The 20,413-nt window shown below is 37.0% G+C and overlaps 1 protein-coding gene across 1 annotated transcript in view; it reads right to left on the reverse strand.

Moving 5' to 3' along the window:
- LOC116169026 overlaps positions 1–18,138 on the reverse strand; it is a 60,633-nt gene extending 42,495 nt beyond the window's left edge. Inside the window, exon 1 of the mRNA XM_031485057.1 lies at positions 14,149–18,138. Coding sequence (XP_031340917.1) covers positions 14,149–18,138 — 3,990 coding nt within the window. The remainder of the gene's footprint in view (positions 1–14,148) is intronic.
- Positions 18,139–20,413: the final 2,275 nt, after the last annotated feature.

Below are 20,413 nucleotides of genomic sequence, written 5' to 3' on the forward strand. Positions count from 1 at the left end.
TCAAGGGGTTGCAGCTGGAGAAAATTTTCAGATTGTTTAACATCAAAGAGGGGAAAAACCTCACTCACTCTACGAACACTGGTTACACTCTATGAGAGATATGATTACTTATTCAATGGAGATACGCACTTTTGAATGTTGAAGAGCAACCTATACATTAATAATTCGAGAACGGTTTGACACAAGCTCTTCATATTTGGTACATTTATAACTTGGTGTGACAGCCTTAATATTATGATATGAACGGGACGCCGTTAACGGATCTGATTTGATTCTGACTTTACTTTGTATGTGCGCGAGTGGGCTCTGAATACGGTCCTGACACTTTAAATGCGTGTGTGAGCTGTCGCTTGTGCGTTTCGGGACTTTTCCATTCGTGTTATATCGCACCAATTTAATTCTAAATCTATTCGGCCATTCGTTATGGCCAGTGTACGAGAACCCCATTATTGACCCCGACTCACCTCTACTTTGCCGGAGCTTACCGTGTTCTTAATATCTAACTGTAATTTTGTTACGTTTACTCAAAGTGAACGTTACAGCTTTTGTATGCCATACTCGGCTAATAACTGTCAAGTATCTCATGTCCTTTTGTATATTACCATCCCTGAGCTAGCGGGTCATTTGGCCTTTAAGCGACTAGTTTGAGAAAAAGCAGTGCCATCTTAACCGCCTATACAAATGTTACTAACATTGTTTGAAATCTGAAAAACTCATTGATGAGCAAAGATTAACATTATTTAATTTCAAAATTTTAACCCCATTGGGCAATTAACGGCTGAAGGCAAGTGACAAACAGATACCAATATAACTATATATATAAGTTATATTGGTATCTGTTTGTCACTTGCCTTCAGCCGTTAATTGCCCAATGGGGTTAAAATTTTGAAATTAAATAATGTTAATCTTTGCGCATCAATGAGTTTTTCAGATTTCAAACAATGTTAGTAATATTTCCATAGGCGGTTTCCGCTTGGCTCTCAGCTGGCCGTGTGTGTTTTTTATATCAACTATGTTAATGTTTGTTTAAAATTTACCCTCTTCATCATGGCCCGTTAACTCAAAAAATTTTTGAAAATTTAATTTAATTTACTTAATTTTACTTATAACAATTCAAATTTCAATGTATCGTCAAAACTTCAACATGTATCGTCAAGGCTTCAACAACTTTCCAACTTTTCAATAATGCAGTAGTTTTTCTCACCGTACTTATAATTTGTTACCCGAAGATGATTAACAATCGAAACATGTCGTAACATTTCACAATTTATCTGTCTGTCAACAATTAAATATCCATGGGGAAGGTTTTGAGGAATTGAGTCGTTTATTTCATTCATGACTCACATCTGGTATTTTTTTGAGTACCAGAATCGTTGGCAAGTAGAGGTTTCTGGCACTCGACGATTCTGCCAAAGTTGAAGTTGCTTGGGAATTAAGTGGCGGGAGGTAAACGGAGGGCGTTATGCGGTGTCCCGGAACTTGACACTTCAAGAGTGTAGGGGGTTGACTTCACATCTGTTGGGTGTTGATAGTTGGTAGACATTTGAATTTGTTTGCAGAAAAAAGTTAACAAATTCAAGGCGATGCTAAGTATAAACGCCTCATATTCGCAAAAGGACATTTTTGCATTAGTTAAAGATAAGTTCCTGCGACGAAGGTACGAAAACTTTCGGTTTTGTAAAAACTCAGGAAGATTGTCAATGATATTTTGACTGATATATTCAATAAATTTTGCTCTTGTAAACAGTTGCACAAACTGACGAAAGTTTCTGGTCAATATTAACGCTAAAATAATATCCCCAACGATTCGTAACCTTCAAAATTTTCCCCGGAGTCTTCAACTGCAAGGCGATTTGAAGGCATTAGCCTTTTTCAATAGTCCTCGAGCCAGGCGACATCTGAAAATTATAATAGTCCGGTCAAATTACGGTCTGGGTCTCGTTGAGTGAAGTGACAACATACAGTTTAGATTACTTTTGGAGCTAATTTAACTGTACTATAAGCAGTTTTTATATTGTACAGCAAAACCGAGTTCATTATAAGGATCCGACGAATTTATCTATTCACTCTATCATTTTCCTCTCTTTGTATTCCACATTCCAGTCTGCACATGATAGCTAGAATAATTGTTTGAATGGGTATAGATTTTGCGTTTGCGTTTGTACACGGTAACTAAAATCTCCTAATTTTAAGGTGGTAAATAAATGAGAGGATCCTTCAGCTCATAGTTAATATATAACGGATAATCTCCATAAAACTATTTAAGGTAAGTTAGTTTGGTGTAAATCCACCGCCACTCACAACACCTATCCTTAAATTTCACAACGTGAATATTTAAGTAGGTAGTTGCCATAGCGCCACGAATAATAAATTTAGAAAGAAGTGATGAACATTTTTCGCGTAACGAGTATAATAGGTGTAGGATTAGTAGTAGTAATTAGCTAGCGGTAAAAAGTGTGCAATTAAGATCAAATAGATGTACCTCTCTTCTTAGTACCCTTCATTTTAAACGGAAACGTATAATGAAAGCTCTCGCCTAGGGCGTTACTAGAGAATATGGGAAAACGTGCCTGCTACGTTATAAATTCTGTCAATGAAAAATGATTTCGCGAGGACTGAATAACTCATTCAAGTTAACTGTTAACGATTGCGTCACTAATGGGAATAATTAAGCTTTTTTTTTGCTTCAATACAAACCTCGACGATCGACAGCTTCGATTGATTATCATCACATTAATTGGTCTGTTGGCTCTTTGTCTAGAGGATTGCACCAATCTATTCCAGAAGCTTTTTGTTCTCTGCATTTGCTGTTATTGTAGTTGCATACAGCGAATATGGTATATTTTTCCTGACATGGTAAGTCTATTTAACGTGAAAATTAAGGTTAATGAGTTTTCCATTCTTTCTACATACTTACTCTATAAGGTTTCTTATAAGTAAGGAAGGAATAAGAAGTGAGCGCCATTCGAAATAAGGGAAGTCGGTCTTGTCGACGTCTCGATCTCGTCCTCGATCACAATTTGGAATCTCCCTTCTGTTTTCAATGATATTCGAGATTCGAATCAACGAAAAAGTTTGAATTCTGTGCGCTGATGCCTCCAGCCTAATCAATGGACAGGATAATTGCTAACGCAAAGAGGTGGGCATTGAATGTAACGTATCTGTGCTTTCTTGAATCGTACAACTCTTGTAAAAACTCCATTACATCAGGAAACGGTGTAGCGTCTTACGGAGAAGTGTTTTTCTTTGCACAAAAGGGCCACCATAGTTTGTATGTTGTCCCATATTGCTTGATTGTTGCTTTTGTCAAGAAACTTTCCACTATTTTTTCTGGCATAGGTTTTTTAGTTTAGGTTGTGGGCTGAAAGGATTGAATAAGAGATTTCTAGACGGTCTAACCGTTTAACTATTAATTTGTTAGTAAGTGGAAAGTTGGTTCTCTCGTTTAGGAACTATAATAATACCTTCCGCCTTTCCTCAATTATCTCTTACAAAACTCTTAATATTTTTTTTTGAGTTGGCGGTCAAGGCTAGTCTACCAACTCAACCCACCATACATTTACAAATATCCATGCCCGAACCCGGATTCGATACCGCACGTCTAGGAGACCTTGGAAGTCCTATACATGCGTCCGAGGTTAGCTTAGGTTAGGTAACTCCGAAGGAATGCGTAACGGGCGGCGGTTACCGGGGCGGTGGAGAGTTTTAGTGAGTAGGGCGGTTAAAAAAAGCTACCTATACCTGATCGGCCGAGCGGAAAGGGATATTAACCTAGGTTTTGACACTATTAGAATCGATTTCGACCTTTTTGGCATGATTACACCCACTGGAATTGATGGATCCACTAGAACTTTGACAGGTATCATTATCACAACCTTAGTTCCAGACTATTACACTACAACAGCCTTATACCCACTCGAGGAGGGGGGGGGGAGAGGGCGATATCGATTTTTATTTCACGATACTAATCTAGTGGGAAATGAAACCGAACAGCCGTCCACAGGACCGACCTATAATTTATCACACGACCCAAGGAACGACCGTAGTGAAACATGATACCTACAATCGGAAATTGTATGGATTATTTTGAATTAGTTTGAATTAACGTGAATTAATATGAATTAATTTTAATTTACATGAATCAATTTGATTAAATTGAATTAGAGTCAAAATTTCGATTTACGGGAATTGACTTGAATTAACGTGAATTAATGGAATTTATGGGAATTATTTTGAATTAACGTGACTTAATTAGAATTAAAGTGATGTAATTTGAATTAACGAAAATTAATTTGAATAATAGTGAATTAATTTTAATTAGCGTGAATTAATTGGAATTTACGTGAATTAACTTGGATTAACGTGAATTAACCCGAATTTAGGTGAATTATTTTGAATTAATATGAATTAATTTAATCAGGACGGTGGATGTTCCAACGTTTGCCACCGAAACAGCATGTTCGGTAGTGGACGATAACTTGTGTGACTACCTTCTCTACAGTGTGAAACCAGACGTCAAACGATGCGCACCCGTCAGTCTCTACTAATGGATGGCGCCACTATACCCGCAGTTACGCGGTGCCACCTTACGTGCAAGTCAAAGTTAGACGCACTGAGTATGTAGTCTCCAGTTCGTCATGCGAGTTAATAGGATGGGGTACTAGTGGTGGCGACAGGATAGTTCACGAAATTTTTATGATTCATTACTTTAAACACTCTGACGTTATTAAGCCCCTCAGGTACGATCATAAAACTATTAAAAGGGCTAAAGGGTACCTTAATTAAGCGTTTTCAACAAAAAATTTGCGGGAGAAGCCCTAATTTTTCACAATTTTAATTCAAAGTTCAAATAATTTCGTCAAAATTATAGGTTATGTTACTTATATTTCATGATTAAAATTTAAGTTGATAAGATTGTGAGCAACATTCCAACTTCAATTTTTTAAGAGGCTATGTTATTTTTCCACAATTTAATAAACGTTAAAGAATGAATGACGATACGTGTGCTTCTAATTTATACCATAATAACAGTTCTCCACATGTTTTACATAAGTCATATGTGCATTAAGATGTCTCTTCCCCTTTCGAGTGACGAGGCGGTCGATGCTAGCCACCGGCTGATACAGAAGAGGCGTTTGAAGTTAATCGGCCGTCGCTAACAAAGAGGCGATCTATGGAAAGTGAGAAAAATGTCCCTTCTCCTTTCAGAGATGAGGTGTTAGATGGCACTCACCGGCTGGTACCAAAAAGGCGTTCAAAGTTGATCTCTAACAAAGAGGCGGTCTATGGAAGTTGCGAAAAATGTCCCTTCCCCTTTCGAGTGATCAGGTGGTCGATGGTAATCAACGGCTGATACAGAAAATGAGCTTGAAGTTAAACGGCGGTCGCTAACAAAAAGGCGGTCTATGGAAGTTGCGAAAGATGTCCCTTCCCCTTTCAAGTGATGAGGTGGTCGATGGTAATCACCGGCTGATATAGAAAATGAACTTGAAGTTAAACGGCGGTCGCTAACAAAGAGGCGGTCTATGAAAAACGGGAAAGACATTCCTTCCTCTTCGACTGATAAGGTTTCCCCTGTCGGTGGTCGATACCCAGACCCCCAGACGGGGGAAGAGGACAGAGCAAGTGAAAGGTCAAGAAACCCTGAAGGAGTAACTTGACCTTTCACTTGCTCGGTCCTCTTCCTCCGTCTGGGCCTTTAGACCTTTTACTTGTTCGATGTCGTACCGATTGTGGGTCGACCTCTCATTGTAAGTTATAATTGCTATGTTAGAGATTATTAATCGTTAAGTTTTAGTTGTTGCAGTGTTCTTCGGTCGGTTGTTCCCTTCAGGACTCCCGATCTTTAAACTTGCTCTACTCTTCGTCCCCGTCAGGGTCGATTATTTTTTTAAATTTGTATTATTAATATTTAGAAGCCGTTCGGATATTATAACATCTTGTTAATTTGATGCTTGTTTTCCGAACAGCCTTACAGTTAAAAAAGGCGAAACAACCGGAAGAAGAAGTTTTATCACTCTTGTGAGACAAATTTGTAATCGTACATTTTATGGCTTGTTAGCCGAAACATGTCGCATTACATTACAATTAAAGATTATGCCAAGTGTATGGGGAAGGTTTTGTGTTCACTTTCTAATTATTATCATACAACCCCATTTCGAGTTCAACAGAGATTGGACACCAAAATGAATAAGAAATATAAGTAACATAACCTCAGACTTCGGCGAAATGAAGCAAAATTTTCTCTTTTCCAGCAATTTTTTGTTGAAAACGCTTAATTAAAGTGCCCTCTAGCAATTTTTTATTAATTCCAATATTGTAACTGGTGGGCTTAATAACGTCACGTACCCGGATGTCGAAATATAATTATTCATAGAGCTGCTACTTTCATCTAATTCTAAACTTGTGCCTAATATTGTTTTTTAATACAAATTTTGAATATTCGTTTGGCGCATTTTGGAAAAATATTATACAAAAATCGGACTCCATTCAACCCCTTTCAAAATTCTCTGTCTTCTCTTTTAATCTCTTTTCCCCTGATTGTTTCGTTCTTTTCTCCTCTATACTCCCATACCAGCTAACCAGCATGATCATCTATATTCTCCTCTTACTCCGCTCGTAGCACACATTTCCTCTCCTCTTCACCTTATCTTTTGTTTCCTCCCTCTTCATTACCATACTTGAACCTCGCTATTATTATTGTATTCTTCCGTATTCATTGAACTCCGTTATCAGCTCCTTCTATCTTTTTACTTTGTTCCTATAAAGAATACCGCGTCTAATTTTCATTGAATGCTGCCGTGCCGCTGTTTATTTATTAGGTAATGTTGCACTAGATATAAGCATTGAATAAACATACTTATTATGCTACTTTTATTAAGGTATGAGCAATAACCCAGTGACTTGATCCTGAATCGAAATTAGTTGCTCATATCTTACTACCACAATGTCAAAGATAAATGCGAATCGTTTCACAAATTATATTAATTTGGTAGACACATTATAAATTAGTATTAATTTCCCTCATCAGCACAGCGAAAGTTTGGCTTTTATATTTGACATTATTTACATGATCTTTTGAAAATTAGGTTGACGCTACTTGGCTAATGAGTACGTTGCGACGTCTCTTTAGATATTCTGGAACTGTCTCCGAAACTTGTGGTTACATTTAATAACGTTGCCAAATCTGTACTATTTTAGGCTACGAGCGGAGAATAACAATGATAATATGATTATGAAATTACATTTAGTCGCACCGTATAAAGATTTTCCTACGACAAAAATTGAGTTAGCTGCCAGAAACTTCCTTGATCAAAACACCGAAATCGCAAACCACATTAGTAGTTGATTTTGCACACAGACAGCCTACTAAATAAATATCAGGAACGTTTAAATGAAACAAGACAATTTAGACACTTAACAAACTCGTTGCAAACTTTAAGGGTAATCTACTTATTCCTGTCATATGCAGGTGACACAAACAATTTAATTTTATTACACGAGCGAAAGTTTTGGAAACGTTTACGTCGAAATTTATACTTAGCTATTGTAGCATTAATCATACGTTATTGTGCGCTTTTTTTCCACATATTATTTCGGATTTAGTGGATCATGCTGTAGAGCCGTTACGTGAATGATTAATGCAAGTAGGACGAGCGAGCGCAGTGTGATGGCTGAATTCCGATTCGCAGTAATTAAGGCTGTCGCATAAATTTAACTACAGCGATATAAACAAATCACTTTAAGGGAATAAATAACCGCAATAAGCTTCAGTCTTCAAGGAAACGCGGGATAACGTCCTATAGAAAATGGGAGACATGGGATAGGCGGAACTCTTGCAAATCTTCGCTGCCTCGAATTATACCAAGATTCACTGCCTTGCGATTCAAATTCGCTACTAATCTCTAATCGCAATTATAACTGTACATACCTACAGGATTTCTTAATCGGTATACAAATGGGCATCCCCTTGTAATTTACAGTCGAGTGACTTGAATCGGTAAACAGATTAAGTACCTACATGTTAAGGGTATGTGTAGGTGGAGTCTAGTACTGTTTTTAAAATGTCGAATTTGGGGATTGTTGAATTTTGTTTATGCAACTGCATCGGTAGATATTTTCGAAACAATATTGTGTTTAAAAAGCTTTTCATTTTCGAGGATCATTAATCCCCTATCGCCCGTTAGCGCATCACCATACGAGGCACCTCTCAAAAATGTGAATAATTATTCCGCTATGAGGGTGTGTAGGTGTACAGTTAACATCTTTTCAAATATTCCGTGCAGCCATATGAATTTTTAAAACCGGAATGCGATTACTCGCATGCATGCGTCTTTTTAAATGAAATTTGACGTAGAATTCACACTTGCAGTTTGTATAATGTTCCAGATTTCAGCCACATAACAAAAATTATATTATGTACACTACACTAATACACGTTGTGGTTTCGTCACCAACTTAATTTTCAATCAGGTCAATTACAATAATATTTACCATTCGATGTCGTGCGTTTGCCTCTCATTCCTATCGGCGCGCGCGAGATTCGATTCTTACTTGTAAAGAAGATACAGGCCATTAAAGTTATTAGACTTTTTTGTCTGCCATTTTTGGGATATTTATACTGGCGCTGTGTTACGTTTAGTAAAGTTTCTCTCTTATTATCGTAAGATAATAAGAGAGAAGCTTTGCTGACGCATTTTTGCGGATCTCTCTTACAAGTTTAAGGCCATTTATGGTATGTCATCAATTACGCATTATCTTGTTACTTTGAATAACCATTTTTAGACTACTACTTACTTTTGATTGACTTATTGCTTCCTGATTATCTACCTAATTGTGCTGTTAACATCGATATCTCTAAGTGGAAACGCTGAATTTTGGGTCTTCGCAATATTGCGCAAGAAGAGTTCCATTGAAATTTCAACGCCATTACAAGTCATAGACGCCATAGATAGCTCTACCTTATCGAATTACCCGCCATTTCAAGCGAAATTAAACAATCGAATTCGACGAGTGACCCAATTATACGAAGTTCGTGACCTACGTTCCGATTGTTACTCCGAAACCTTAATCACAAGTACCTATATTACGAGACGTTTTTAGCGCATTTCCACAAAAATTTAAAAAAATGCGCTATTGTGGCCATTTTGTCCGTCCGTCCGTCCGTCCGCTCGTTTTGCGACGCTACTAGTTCTTTATCTTAAGAGCCATTGTTCTACTTTTTTCGCTGTTTGGTTCGTTATGGTGTCGAGTCTTGTACCAAGGAAGGAATTTTTTCTGTACCGCTTACAAAAAAGTTATTGTAAAAAAAACAAAAAACCGTTTTTTACATGTTCCATAATTTTACACTTTTGCCGTTTATTAACGATCCTAAAGATCGTTTATAATTTTGCATTGCTATCTGTCGTCTGCCTGTTGGTCTGTCCGTCTGTTCCTTTGTCTGTCTGTCCATCTATCTGTCCGCGTGAACGATAACTTTGTTTAGAAATGTTCGATCGCTTTTACATCTCCGTTAGTTATGAACTGAATTGCATGAAATTCAATATGGGCATAGCTTTAGCCATATAATACGCAACGCCAAAAGTTGAATCGAATTGATTCAAAATTCACAGTGCCCTTTTCGCATCTCGACCATTTATAAACCGAATTGCAAAATTTTTTACTTATAAAAGCATTTGAATGAAATTTGATACATAGGCACTTGGGATAAAGGAAAATCAAACGCCAATTTCAAAATTTGGTTTTGCGCATGCCCAGTGCCAACTTTTTTATTTATGGAAGAATTTAAACGAAATTTGATACATAGGCACTTGGGATAAAGGAAAATCAAACGCATGCAGTGCCAACTTTCATGGATTTCAAAAAGGAAAATTGAAATGAAATTTCTTCTTGAAATGAAATTCTTCTCATAAACTGACATTGAAGTAGCACGACAAAAATGGATTGCCCATGTGCAACGCTATCTTTCATATTTGTGGCCGGATTTTTACGATTTTATAGAAGTTGCATCTTACAAATGGGAAATGAATGCAAGTGGAAATGCGCTTTATGTAAATCGTTTACGATTACTTTTTAACTTGTTAGTTTTGTCGTTACCGAAGTTCTGATTTTAACGGTAACACCATCTGAAATTGTCGACATCATATTTTCGTTACTCTCATATTCATTTTTGTTAGTTCGCTGTATTTTATCCTTCATATTAACTACCTTTGCTTGTGATTTAGTTGTTAAAATTACCGAGACTTTGTCCGAAGTAACTTCTTACGATTTTTAGTTAACGTAATGTATTTTGCTCCGAAGAACTTGCTCGGGTGAGTTGGTTTGCATTTGAATCGATGAGATTGCTTTTCTATTGAATAGGATTTAATTATTTGTACATTTTATAGTATTCTTCTTAAAACTTAATGTCACTTTTTAATATCTTTCTCCGATTTTAAGGAACAACCTATAGTCGAACCAAATTTTGTTTTGTTGTAGTAATTCTTAGTCTTGATTTTTTTGAGTATTGCTTGCAGTTCTACGTATAAGAATAACCCCTCGTGTCAGACGTTATACATTGCTTATGCAAAATATTGTGCAACGCGAATCATTATTGCATTTATCGATTCGATTACAAAGCTAATTCCGTTACTATATTGGTTCTCTGGAAACATGGTTTTATAGTTCCTACTTGCAGTTAGTGTTACTGTGAAGAGTCAAGATTTTCTAAACTTTCCTTCTTTTTTATCACATTTTTAAAAATTTATTTGTAAAAAGGTAGCTTTCAATCTCACTTCGGCCGGCTGGTTGTGTACAATTGTACATGTACCTACCGGGGTCATGTCATGAACAACTTTAGATACGAGGCTTCAAGATCTGGGGTCAGCGACATCTGGGCGCCCTCCCCGAGTGTTATACAAAAGTGGTGAATTTTCAGTGTTTTTCTATCTTTTTCTATAGTTTGGGTCGATGTTTGGGTCCGAATGTTTTCAAATTGGTGTCGTCGAAGAGATCTTGTAAACGCGCCCAACTCACACTGACGACATATTGTTTTTTTTTCGGAGAGGCGAAATAAACCACTTTTTGCAAAGCGCTTCGGCCGCCCAAAAGTTGCCTTTTGGAAAAAAATTTTACTTGCAAAATTTTTCTAAAAAAAAACTAAAAAAAAATCTGTCCACTTTAGAAAAGTTTTGCAAGTTTTTGTCCGTTTTTATGCTATTTCCATTGATGCATAGTAAAGATATGGTTTCTATTTGAAAATTTCAAGTTTCTGACCAAAAACCGATTTGTCAACTTTGAACGATTATTCGTATTATTTTCGAATAACATTTGAAAATCAGACTAATAAAATTTAATAGCGTGGATTTTTAGCTGTCCATTCGTAAAAAAACATTTTGCTGTTGTTGTGAGACAACAGTGATATGGATAATTTACCTAGTAACTTACTGAACCTCTGAAACTTGAAAATTGTAAAAAATCTCAAACTTGGAAACCATGGCAAATAGACAAAATCATACTGATTTTTATATGAAGAATTCAAAAATGGTATCAGAAAATATAGTGCCATTTGTAATAAGAAAGTTCCGGTATCGTTCTTATACAACCGGAAAAGCAGCCATCTTGAACATATGTTCAATTAATTCCTTTTGATCGATTATTCAAAAAAGGTAATGGGCCCTGAATTAAAATTCCAAACCGTTCCTGAGATACTTCTAATGGTCCACTTAAAAACACCACCCTGTAGAAACATGATAGACAAAAGTAACTTTTATAAACGTCAAGTTGCCCCCCGCCCCTCTTTTTAAAAATTTGTCATGTCTTAACCGTGATGGCGCTAGCTTTAATTCAAGTGGCGCAATTGAGCGCATGATGTATCAGAGGGCATTGATAATTGCGCAAGAGTTATTATCGGCGGCGCGTACGAGCGCATTACTTTTTAATAATACGACCTCAAATCTGTAAGTGAGGGGGGGGGGGGCAGGTTAACGCTCCTGACTGCAAGTAGGTACGAACCACCGATTGTATAAGAACTAAACAAACTACAGAGAATGAGGTGCTGGAAAAGCCGATACACCCACGATTGGAGTGAAGGTGGTTGCTTAGAGTTGGGGGGGGGGGGGTTACTTAGAAGACCGCGCTTACAGGAGGCAGTATTCAATTCATGTTTTAGGCAACCTTAGTGAATAGTTTCCGGCGTTTAATAGTAATATTACAAAATAGAATACCATAGTATTTCGATTAAATAGTTGAATGAGTTGCTGAAATTTGCGCCATCTAAAAAATTTGGTGTATAAGTATCAGATAGCAAATTTTCTTCTCTGCAATTTTTCTCTCTTGATATTTTTTCTTAAAATACTTAGTTTTAGAGCTATTGAGCAAAATTTCAAAAAAGATTCTACGCCACTTAGGGGATGGTTTTGGGGTGACGGTATTTATGGCCGTTTGCACCGACAAATTTAAGTGGAGCTTAGCTTAAGCGTACCTTAAAATTCATGGCAACCATTGTCTCAATAATCGATCGTTGCCATGGATTTTAAGCTACCCTTAAGCTAAGCTCCACTTAAATTTGTCAGTGCAAACGGCCAATAATACCTTAAACTAAGTACCAAATAAGTGCCAAATTTGACCTTTTCTCTAATTTGTTGAACGTCATCCTGTATGGTCCCTGTGCTAATTGGTTACTGTAATATTTTGTTATTGAAATTAAATAATTATTTATGTTAGGTCTATTTTGCTGATTATTCAGACAAGAAGCCATAACCCCCTAGTGCCAGAGGTTTGAAACCTCGTATGGTTCTTCATTTTTATTTTATTTTTAGTTTCATTTTGGCAGGATTTTGTGCATGTCTGGCCCCCCTGTATACGACGGGTTTGCATTATTTTGCTCTGGATTGTTTCACTGGGACACCTACTCTTCTCTGCCCGGTCAGTCACGTGTACGGAGAGATATTATGGCGCCGCCGAAAGAGCGCGACCGTTAGGGCGCGAGACATATGGGCGCGCGGACATAAGGACGCGAGGATAAAAGGGCGCGGGACATCGCTCGCTTTTTTCACGATGAAATTTTGCAGATTGGTTCTTTATCAAATTTTTGGAATTGGTCATCAAAAAAATAAACACTGCCCTTTTGACATTTCTGTTAATTATGCACCGAATTGCACGAATTTCAAAATATGCATAGCCAACACCACACAATAGGAAATGCCAAAATTGGGTTTGATAAATTCAAAATTCACAATGCCTTTTTGACTTCTTGGCCATTTATGAATCGATTTTAATGAAATTCCATTAGATCTATCCGATGGTGGGTAAAAATGGAAATGCAATTTGCGGGTGAACGTCAGAACTGAGTACCGAAAAAGGAGAGTCTTCTTTGACGAGATCTATCCGGTACTGGGGCCAAAAGTTCCAAAGCGAATTTCGGGTGAACGGAACGTCTGAAGTGGGGGTATCGACAAAAGTTAACTGGATTTGCGGGTGAATAGATTCAAAATTCAAAGTGCCCTTTGGACATATCCGTCATTTATTAATCAAATTGCATGAAATTGAAGTTGGGTATATATACTGTGTCCAAGATAAGGATGTCCATCATTGGGATCTCCGAAACCATAGAAGAAACGACGATGACCGCAATTAAAAAACGTTTTTGTGAAGAAAAAAATTCAGAATTCGGTGAAGGAGAGTCTGAGTTATTGTCGACTTTAAAACTGTAAAAGGAATGGGAGAAAACGCTTATCTGTTGGTTTATCCAAACAGCGATAAATAAAGGTGTTTGTGGTTTCTTACCTAAAATAATAGGTAATCAATTCTAATTACAAAATGAGTCCTGTCACGGATTAAGTTCAAATCGTTTTTTATTTTTCTTTTTCCTGTCAAAAATCACAATTCTACTAAACGCTCCCACCAACCTCCCCACCAAGGGGCACTGGGCACATTGAATTTCCAATCAATTCGTTCACTTGTAGCAAATTTGTTTACCTTTTCCCAGTTAATTAATTCAAGTAGATTAGCTGCGCCAACAAAATTCGTTCCTCTATCGCTATAAATTTTCTTAGGTCTCCCTCTTCGTGCAACAAAACATCTTAATGCTTGTAGAAAACAATCCGTGGATAATGATAGGCATAATTCGAGATGAACAGCTCTGTATACAGCACAGGTAAATAAACATACCCAGGCCTTTTCTCCAGTTTTCAGTAAAAACGGTCCACAGAAGTCGACACCGCTAACTTCGAAACAGGCCGCATCTTTAATCCTGTTCACAGGTAATGGGGGTGTGGGTCGTTCTAAATTCTTAGTACTAAACCTTCGGCAAATGACGCACGAATTTACTACCTTCCGAACGATACGTCGTCCATTTATCACCCAAATCCTTTCTCTTATATCATTCAAGAGCAATTGCACTCCTTGATGTTCCATTCTTTCATGATGCTCACGAATGTATCGATAGACTAATTCGTTGCTTCCAGGCAATACAATCGGGCACAGGAATAATTCATTATCATCTCGATTAACAATACGGGTTCGCAATCTTACCAATCCTTTGGAATCTCTAAATGTTTCTAAGTTATTTCTATCGGTTCTTAAATCCGTTTGTATAAGCTTAAATATGTGTTCCTCTGCCATTCCTATTTCTTCTACAGTGAGATCTGGCTCGAGATGCTCACCTATTCGAAATTTTCTAAAAAATCTACGTATCCAAGCTAGAACTCGAACTGCTTTTTGAAACGAAGAGTAGCGTATTAAGAAATGGTCTTTCCAATTCAATTTTTCAGTGCAAACATGTACATTTTCAATCTTTCTCATTTCAAGACCAATTTCTATTTCATCTAAAGCTTCTGTTTCATACGGCCATTCTTCTAAATTTCGTATCCATGATGGTCCCTCCCACCATTTACATTCTATAAATTTCTTAATACTACATCCACGCGATGGTAAATCTGCCGGGTTATTAGCCCCAGGTACGTGCCTTATAGTTACATGGGGTGCCAAATTTCTGCGAATTTCTGTGACTCGGTTCTTTACAAAAATTGACCACGCTTCATTTCGCTTTATCCATTGTATGACTGTAGTTGAATCGGACCACAGGAATACAGGTTTGTCCTTCCAAGACATTGAATCTAAGACTGATTTTAACAATCTTACACCGATTAAAACGGCCATCAGTTCCAATCTTGGAATTGTTACATTTTTCGGAGCTACCCTAGCTTTGCTGGTAACAAAACGAACATCAATTTTCCTATCATCATCTTCGATTACTACAAGTATAACGCAGGCATAAGCAGCCTTACTGGCATCACAAAAGACATGAACACCTTTAATCGTTTCTACATTACCTAGTAATCGTGGAATTTTAACCTTCTTCAACAAATGAATATCTTTACACCAATCTGCAACTTCTTTTCGATCTTCTTCATTGATTGGGGTATCCCAATCTATTTTATTCTTCCAAATCTTCTGCATAAAAATTCTAGGAACTATTGACACAGGCGATACTATGCCAATAGGATCAAATAGCTTGTGAATCAAACTTAAAATACGACGCTTGGTGTCCCGCTTCTGCAACTTTTCTTCTTCCCACCAATCAATGTTTAATCCTAATTCGTCGGTGTCCGTAGACCAGAGGATTCCTAAAACTGTCACGTCATGTGTATCGCAACCGCTAAATTTCCATTTTCTCAAAATCATCGAAGCAGACTCCATAACATTTTTAGCTTGAATTAAAAATTCATCTAACTCTTCCTTAGAATTCACACTGCAGACTAGATCGTCCATGTAAAACGAATTACTCATCTTTTCAATTACCCAAGGAAATTTGAAATTGCTGTCTTTCAATTTATTCAAATAAGTCTTGATTACTGCACATAACAAAAATGGACTCGGTTTTAGGCCGAATACAACTCTGGTATGTCTTAATGAAATGATCTCTCCTTCCTCGTTCCACCAAAGTATTTTCAAAAAATCGCGATCCTTTTCCTCCACGTTAATTCTAAGAAAAGCCTTTTCAATATCGGCACAACAACCGATTAAATTTTCTCTAAATCTTAAGAGAATTATTGGCAATAATTCAATAAAATTTATGCATTCAGAGAGGGTATCATTCAACGAAGGCAAAAACCCGCTTTTCGCGGATGCATCGAAAACAGGTCTCACTCGGGTTGTGTTACTTTGTTCACGTACGACAGCTCGGTGCGGAAGATAGTGTCCTTTATCGTTATCTTCAGCTTCCTCTAAAATACCAGTCAGTATCCAATCTTTCAAAACTGCATCGTATTCGGTATATAATTCAGGAGTCATCCTACTGGATACACTTCTTAATCTCCTTTCAGCTAGAGCTCGATTGGGCGGAGGACGAACTTCATTTTTCCAAGGTAACGAAACAGTATAGCGTTTATTTTCGTACTTCAAATTCTCATAAAAATTTCTCATGATCTCTTCTTTTTTATCACATTGTATTGCATCATCTTTAATACCAAGAAGTTCCAATTCCCAGAATTTAGTTTCAAGGTCGTGTATTTCTTCTACGTGATTTATCGCAACACACGTTGAGAGGGTTCTAAGTGCAGAGGGTGTTCCTAACACAGTCCAACCAAATAAAGTTTCAAATGCCGTGAGATTTTTATCTAAAACTCGTCGGTTTCCGGTCAGTAGAGAACCGAAATAATCAGCTCCTATCAACATTTCTATTGGACCGCTACTAGCTCTAATTTCTGTTTCTTTTCCTTCAATTTTAACATTAACCTGCGTGGTATAGTTGGTTATTCGATCTGTTCCTAATACATCCATTTCTAAAATAGTGTCTCTTGATTGAGCTGTAATTCTATAGCAATTCAGTTCTTGTTCTTTTGATGTTACTCCACTGAAGAGGGCAAATGCTACTTTTTCAGTTCCAATAATAGGCAATTGCAATTTTGTCGCGACTCTACTAATTATATATGATCTCTGAGATCCCGAATCTACAAGGGCTTGTACTGTGCGGACTTGTCCCCATCTTCCTCTAATTGGAACTAAAATTGTTGGCAAAATCGTAGCAACTGACATAACTACCGAGTTTGAAGATGTTTCCTTATTTTCGAATTTTTCAGGATTCGGTTGTACTTCACTCTTATTTTCTTCTTGTGGAACTCCTCTTCCAGTCGAATAGAAACGGTTTACAGGACACATAGGTAAAACATGTCTCTTCTGACAAACAGGGCAGTTTTCATTCATTTTACAATCTTTGAGGGTATGTCCTTTTTCGGTACATATAAAGCATGCTCCCTTCTTCAATAAAATAGCCTTCTTATCGTCTATTTTCATCCTAAGCGCCTTCCTGCAGTTTTTTCCTTTATGTCCGGGTATTTCACAAAAAATACAAATATTTTCAAAGGTTCTTTCTTTAGTATGTAGTACTTGAGCTGTACGCGTTCGTGTCGGAAAAGGGTCAAAACATCTAGAAGCTAATTTTACCCTCTGCTCTGTATCAATTTCTTTTTTCAGGAATTGCAGTAAAAATGTTAGTCGATCTTTAGATGATTGCTTCTCAACAGGTAATGCGCGTCGAAATGCTTTGAGCGTTTCCTCAGGAAGAGTAGATTCAACTAATGGGGTAATTATAGGAGCACAATCTTTCATATTAATTTGCAAACTTTCTAGAGAACGTAATGCTGTCTCAACCTTATCATGAATTTGAAGAATATCCTGTCTAGATTTCGACTGTCGTATGCAAAGCTGCAATAAATCTCTCGTATACAATTCGCCTAATAAATCTTGGTTTCCGTAACGTTCTTTTAGGGAATTCAAAGCCTTAGGATAATTTTCAGACGTTGGCGGGAATCCTAAAACTAATTCTTTCGCAGGTCCTGCCAGAGCCTGCACCAGATATTGAAATTTCTCTGCGTCGTCCAAAGAAGCTTTGTCGATCTTTTCAAAGTGAGCCCACCAGCCGAGCCACTCCTCTAATTCTCCATTAAAAACTCGTAAATCTAGCTTAGGTAACTTAATTCTACCTACTTCCGGTCTATTCGATACAGTAACACCAGCGGATGTAATTTCACAACTCGTATTCAATAAAGTGCAGCGGTATATTTCTTCTTGGTAGTGCTGCGCGCTTTCGGCTTCTGATATTAGGACTTCTTCCGAATCATTCGACTCGGCAAGAATATTCATCATTTCTTCATCCATTTTCGCTAATTCTTCACCTTTTCATTTTCAACCAATGAATCTTTGTCTCAAACGTCGTCTGATCTCTGGTATCTAGCGCCAATTCAATTTCCTTAATAGTCTTTGTAATCATTGCTCGCATTGGAGCGCGCTTCCTGCTAAGGGATGCTTGGTTCATCTTTCCTTCGTTTTCTTGAGATTGCAAGATCTATAGACACGGTCGCCAAATATGTGGTTTCTTACCTAAAATAATAGGTAATCAATTCTAATTACAAAATGAGTCCTGTCACGGATTAAGTTCAAATCGTATTTTATTTTTCTTTTTCCTGTCAAAAATCACAATTTTATTATCTGACGTTTTTACAAAACAAAAAAAACTCATCGCAATTTAACAACAATCAACTCATCCTTTTTTAAACATGCACAACACACTTTCCAACAGTGTTCACAATGTGGTTAATCAGAAAAAAATATCATCTCTCACTGATTTAATGTTAATACAGACCTAAAACTGTTGGAACTTTGAAAAAGTTACATTTTTTTCTTGAAATGAATGCTTTTGTCATTATACGATTGAAATTCCCGCGTTTCTAAGGTTACATCACAAGCTCCACCTACACCTAAACGAATTAACTAATGCATCGCTGGTCCAATTTCGATGAAACATAAGATTCCATTATTACGTTCTTCATAAGAACAGGTATTTCGGCCTTTCAGTGTACAAGGGTCAAGGGAGTAGGTAGTAGAAATAAAGAGCTCGATGAGTACATTATTCATGGCGCGCATCCCTTTTACTCTCCATAAGAAGGTTAATGAAAACTGTTCCGTTCATAAAAAGAGAATTAATTAAGATAGAAGCTGCAGCTGGACCCTTAATCAACAAGATGGATCATTAACGCATTACTTATTAGCCTCTGCAGCAAACAGCTGCTAATTTAAAACTTATTCCGAACTTTGTGAGATATTTTCGGATGTACCAAAAGGAGAGGCAATTCCGAATAATGACTTTTTCATTTTAAGACCTACCCATGAATGGTTGCTGAGGAGTATACCTAATTCCTTATTTAATCATGTTCAATTGTCTTACTAACACAATTCAAAGTTCACGTCTGCAGTGCGCGAAGGGTATAATGGGTATTCATCACCCACTAATGGTAAAAGCTTTAATGCATTGTAGACATTGTGTACCTACGTATGTTATTCTCCCCCGAATTGTTTCTACGTTTCAATAAGCATTCTGTCGCCAATTGTAGCGCATGTTCAGCACGTTTCCATATTTAATTTATAAATTGCAAGTGCAGAATGGATTTCAAGACCAATCTGGAATTACTGCATAATATATTATTTAATTCGCATTACGGCTAATTATTTCCCTCATCGTCAAATATAGCGTTAAGCAAAATCTGGGCTGAGCAAATTGTCGAGTACCATTTGGTGAAAGCGATAACAGTCCTTTAACTCGGCTACAAATCCGCGCATCCCAACCGTAAACGTAATGTCTTTTAAGTTAAATGTACCTTGATTAAAGAGATTCGTATCGTAGGTCGCCAAGCTTGTGAAACAAGTACACGGCGGGTTGTAGGTTTACTGTGGCATAATCGCGAGAAAACTCCTGACGGAATCCCGTAAGCCTATTTATGGTGGATTCCTCTAGCGACAATTGCTCCGACTGTATGTCTAAAACGTTTGAGCGAATTTGATTTCGGAAATTACAAACTGAAATGTATGAAAAGGAACGCGACAGAGTCGCTCCGCGCGTTATTGAAATTCGAAATCAACGTTTCGATATCCCTAAATAACATTATAAATTCAATTACATTATTTGCTCAGCTAACGGGCTTAAATTCAATCAGAATTTTTACATGGTGCAGACATTACTTGATTTATAAAATGTACACAAATAAAAATTCAAGTGTAGCTGGATGAGATGTTTATTGCATTTCTATTTACACAGTATGGTTGCCTTTGACGTTAGTTACACACCCACAGTGCCGATTAAATAATGTTGTGTAAACAACGTAATGTAGAGGTATTTCTAAACACCAAAAATAATTATGTATATGATAGTATTACAATTACAGTGTAAATCTGCTAATTATCTACGAATAAGGAAATGGTTTATTGTATTTGAATTTGATATCTTAGTGGTTTTTTTCTTTTTAGAAGTTTTGTAAATGCGTGGTTTTTGTTTAGATTTTATCGCTTTTGCAAATTGTTTATGTAGATTTGTGTATTTAGTTGTAAAACGGAAAACTAAGTGTTAAAATGTAGGGACATCTGGTCGTTTGCGATAAGG

This window comes from Photinus pyralis, unplaced genomic scaffold, assembly GCF_008802855.1.
Source record: "Photinus pyralis isolate 1611_PpyrPB1 unplaced genomic scaffold, Ppyr1.3 Ppyr1.4_LG4, whole genome shotgun sequence".
NCBI classification, from domain to species: domain Eukaryota; kingdom Metazoa; phylum Arthropoda; class Insecta; order Coleoptera; family Lampyridae; genus Photinus; species Photinus pyralis.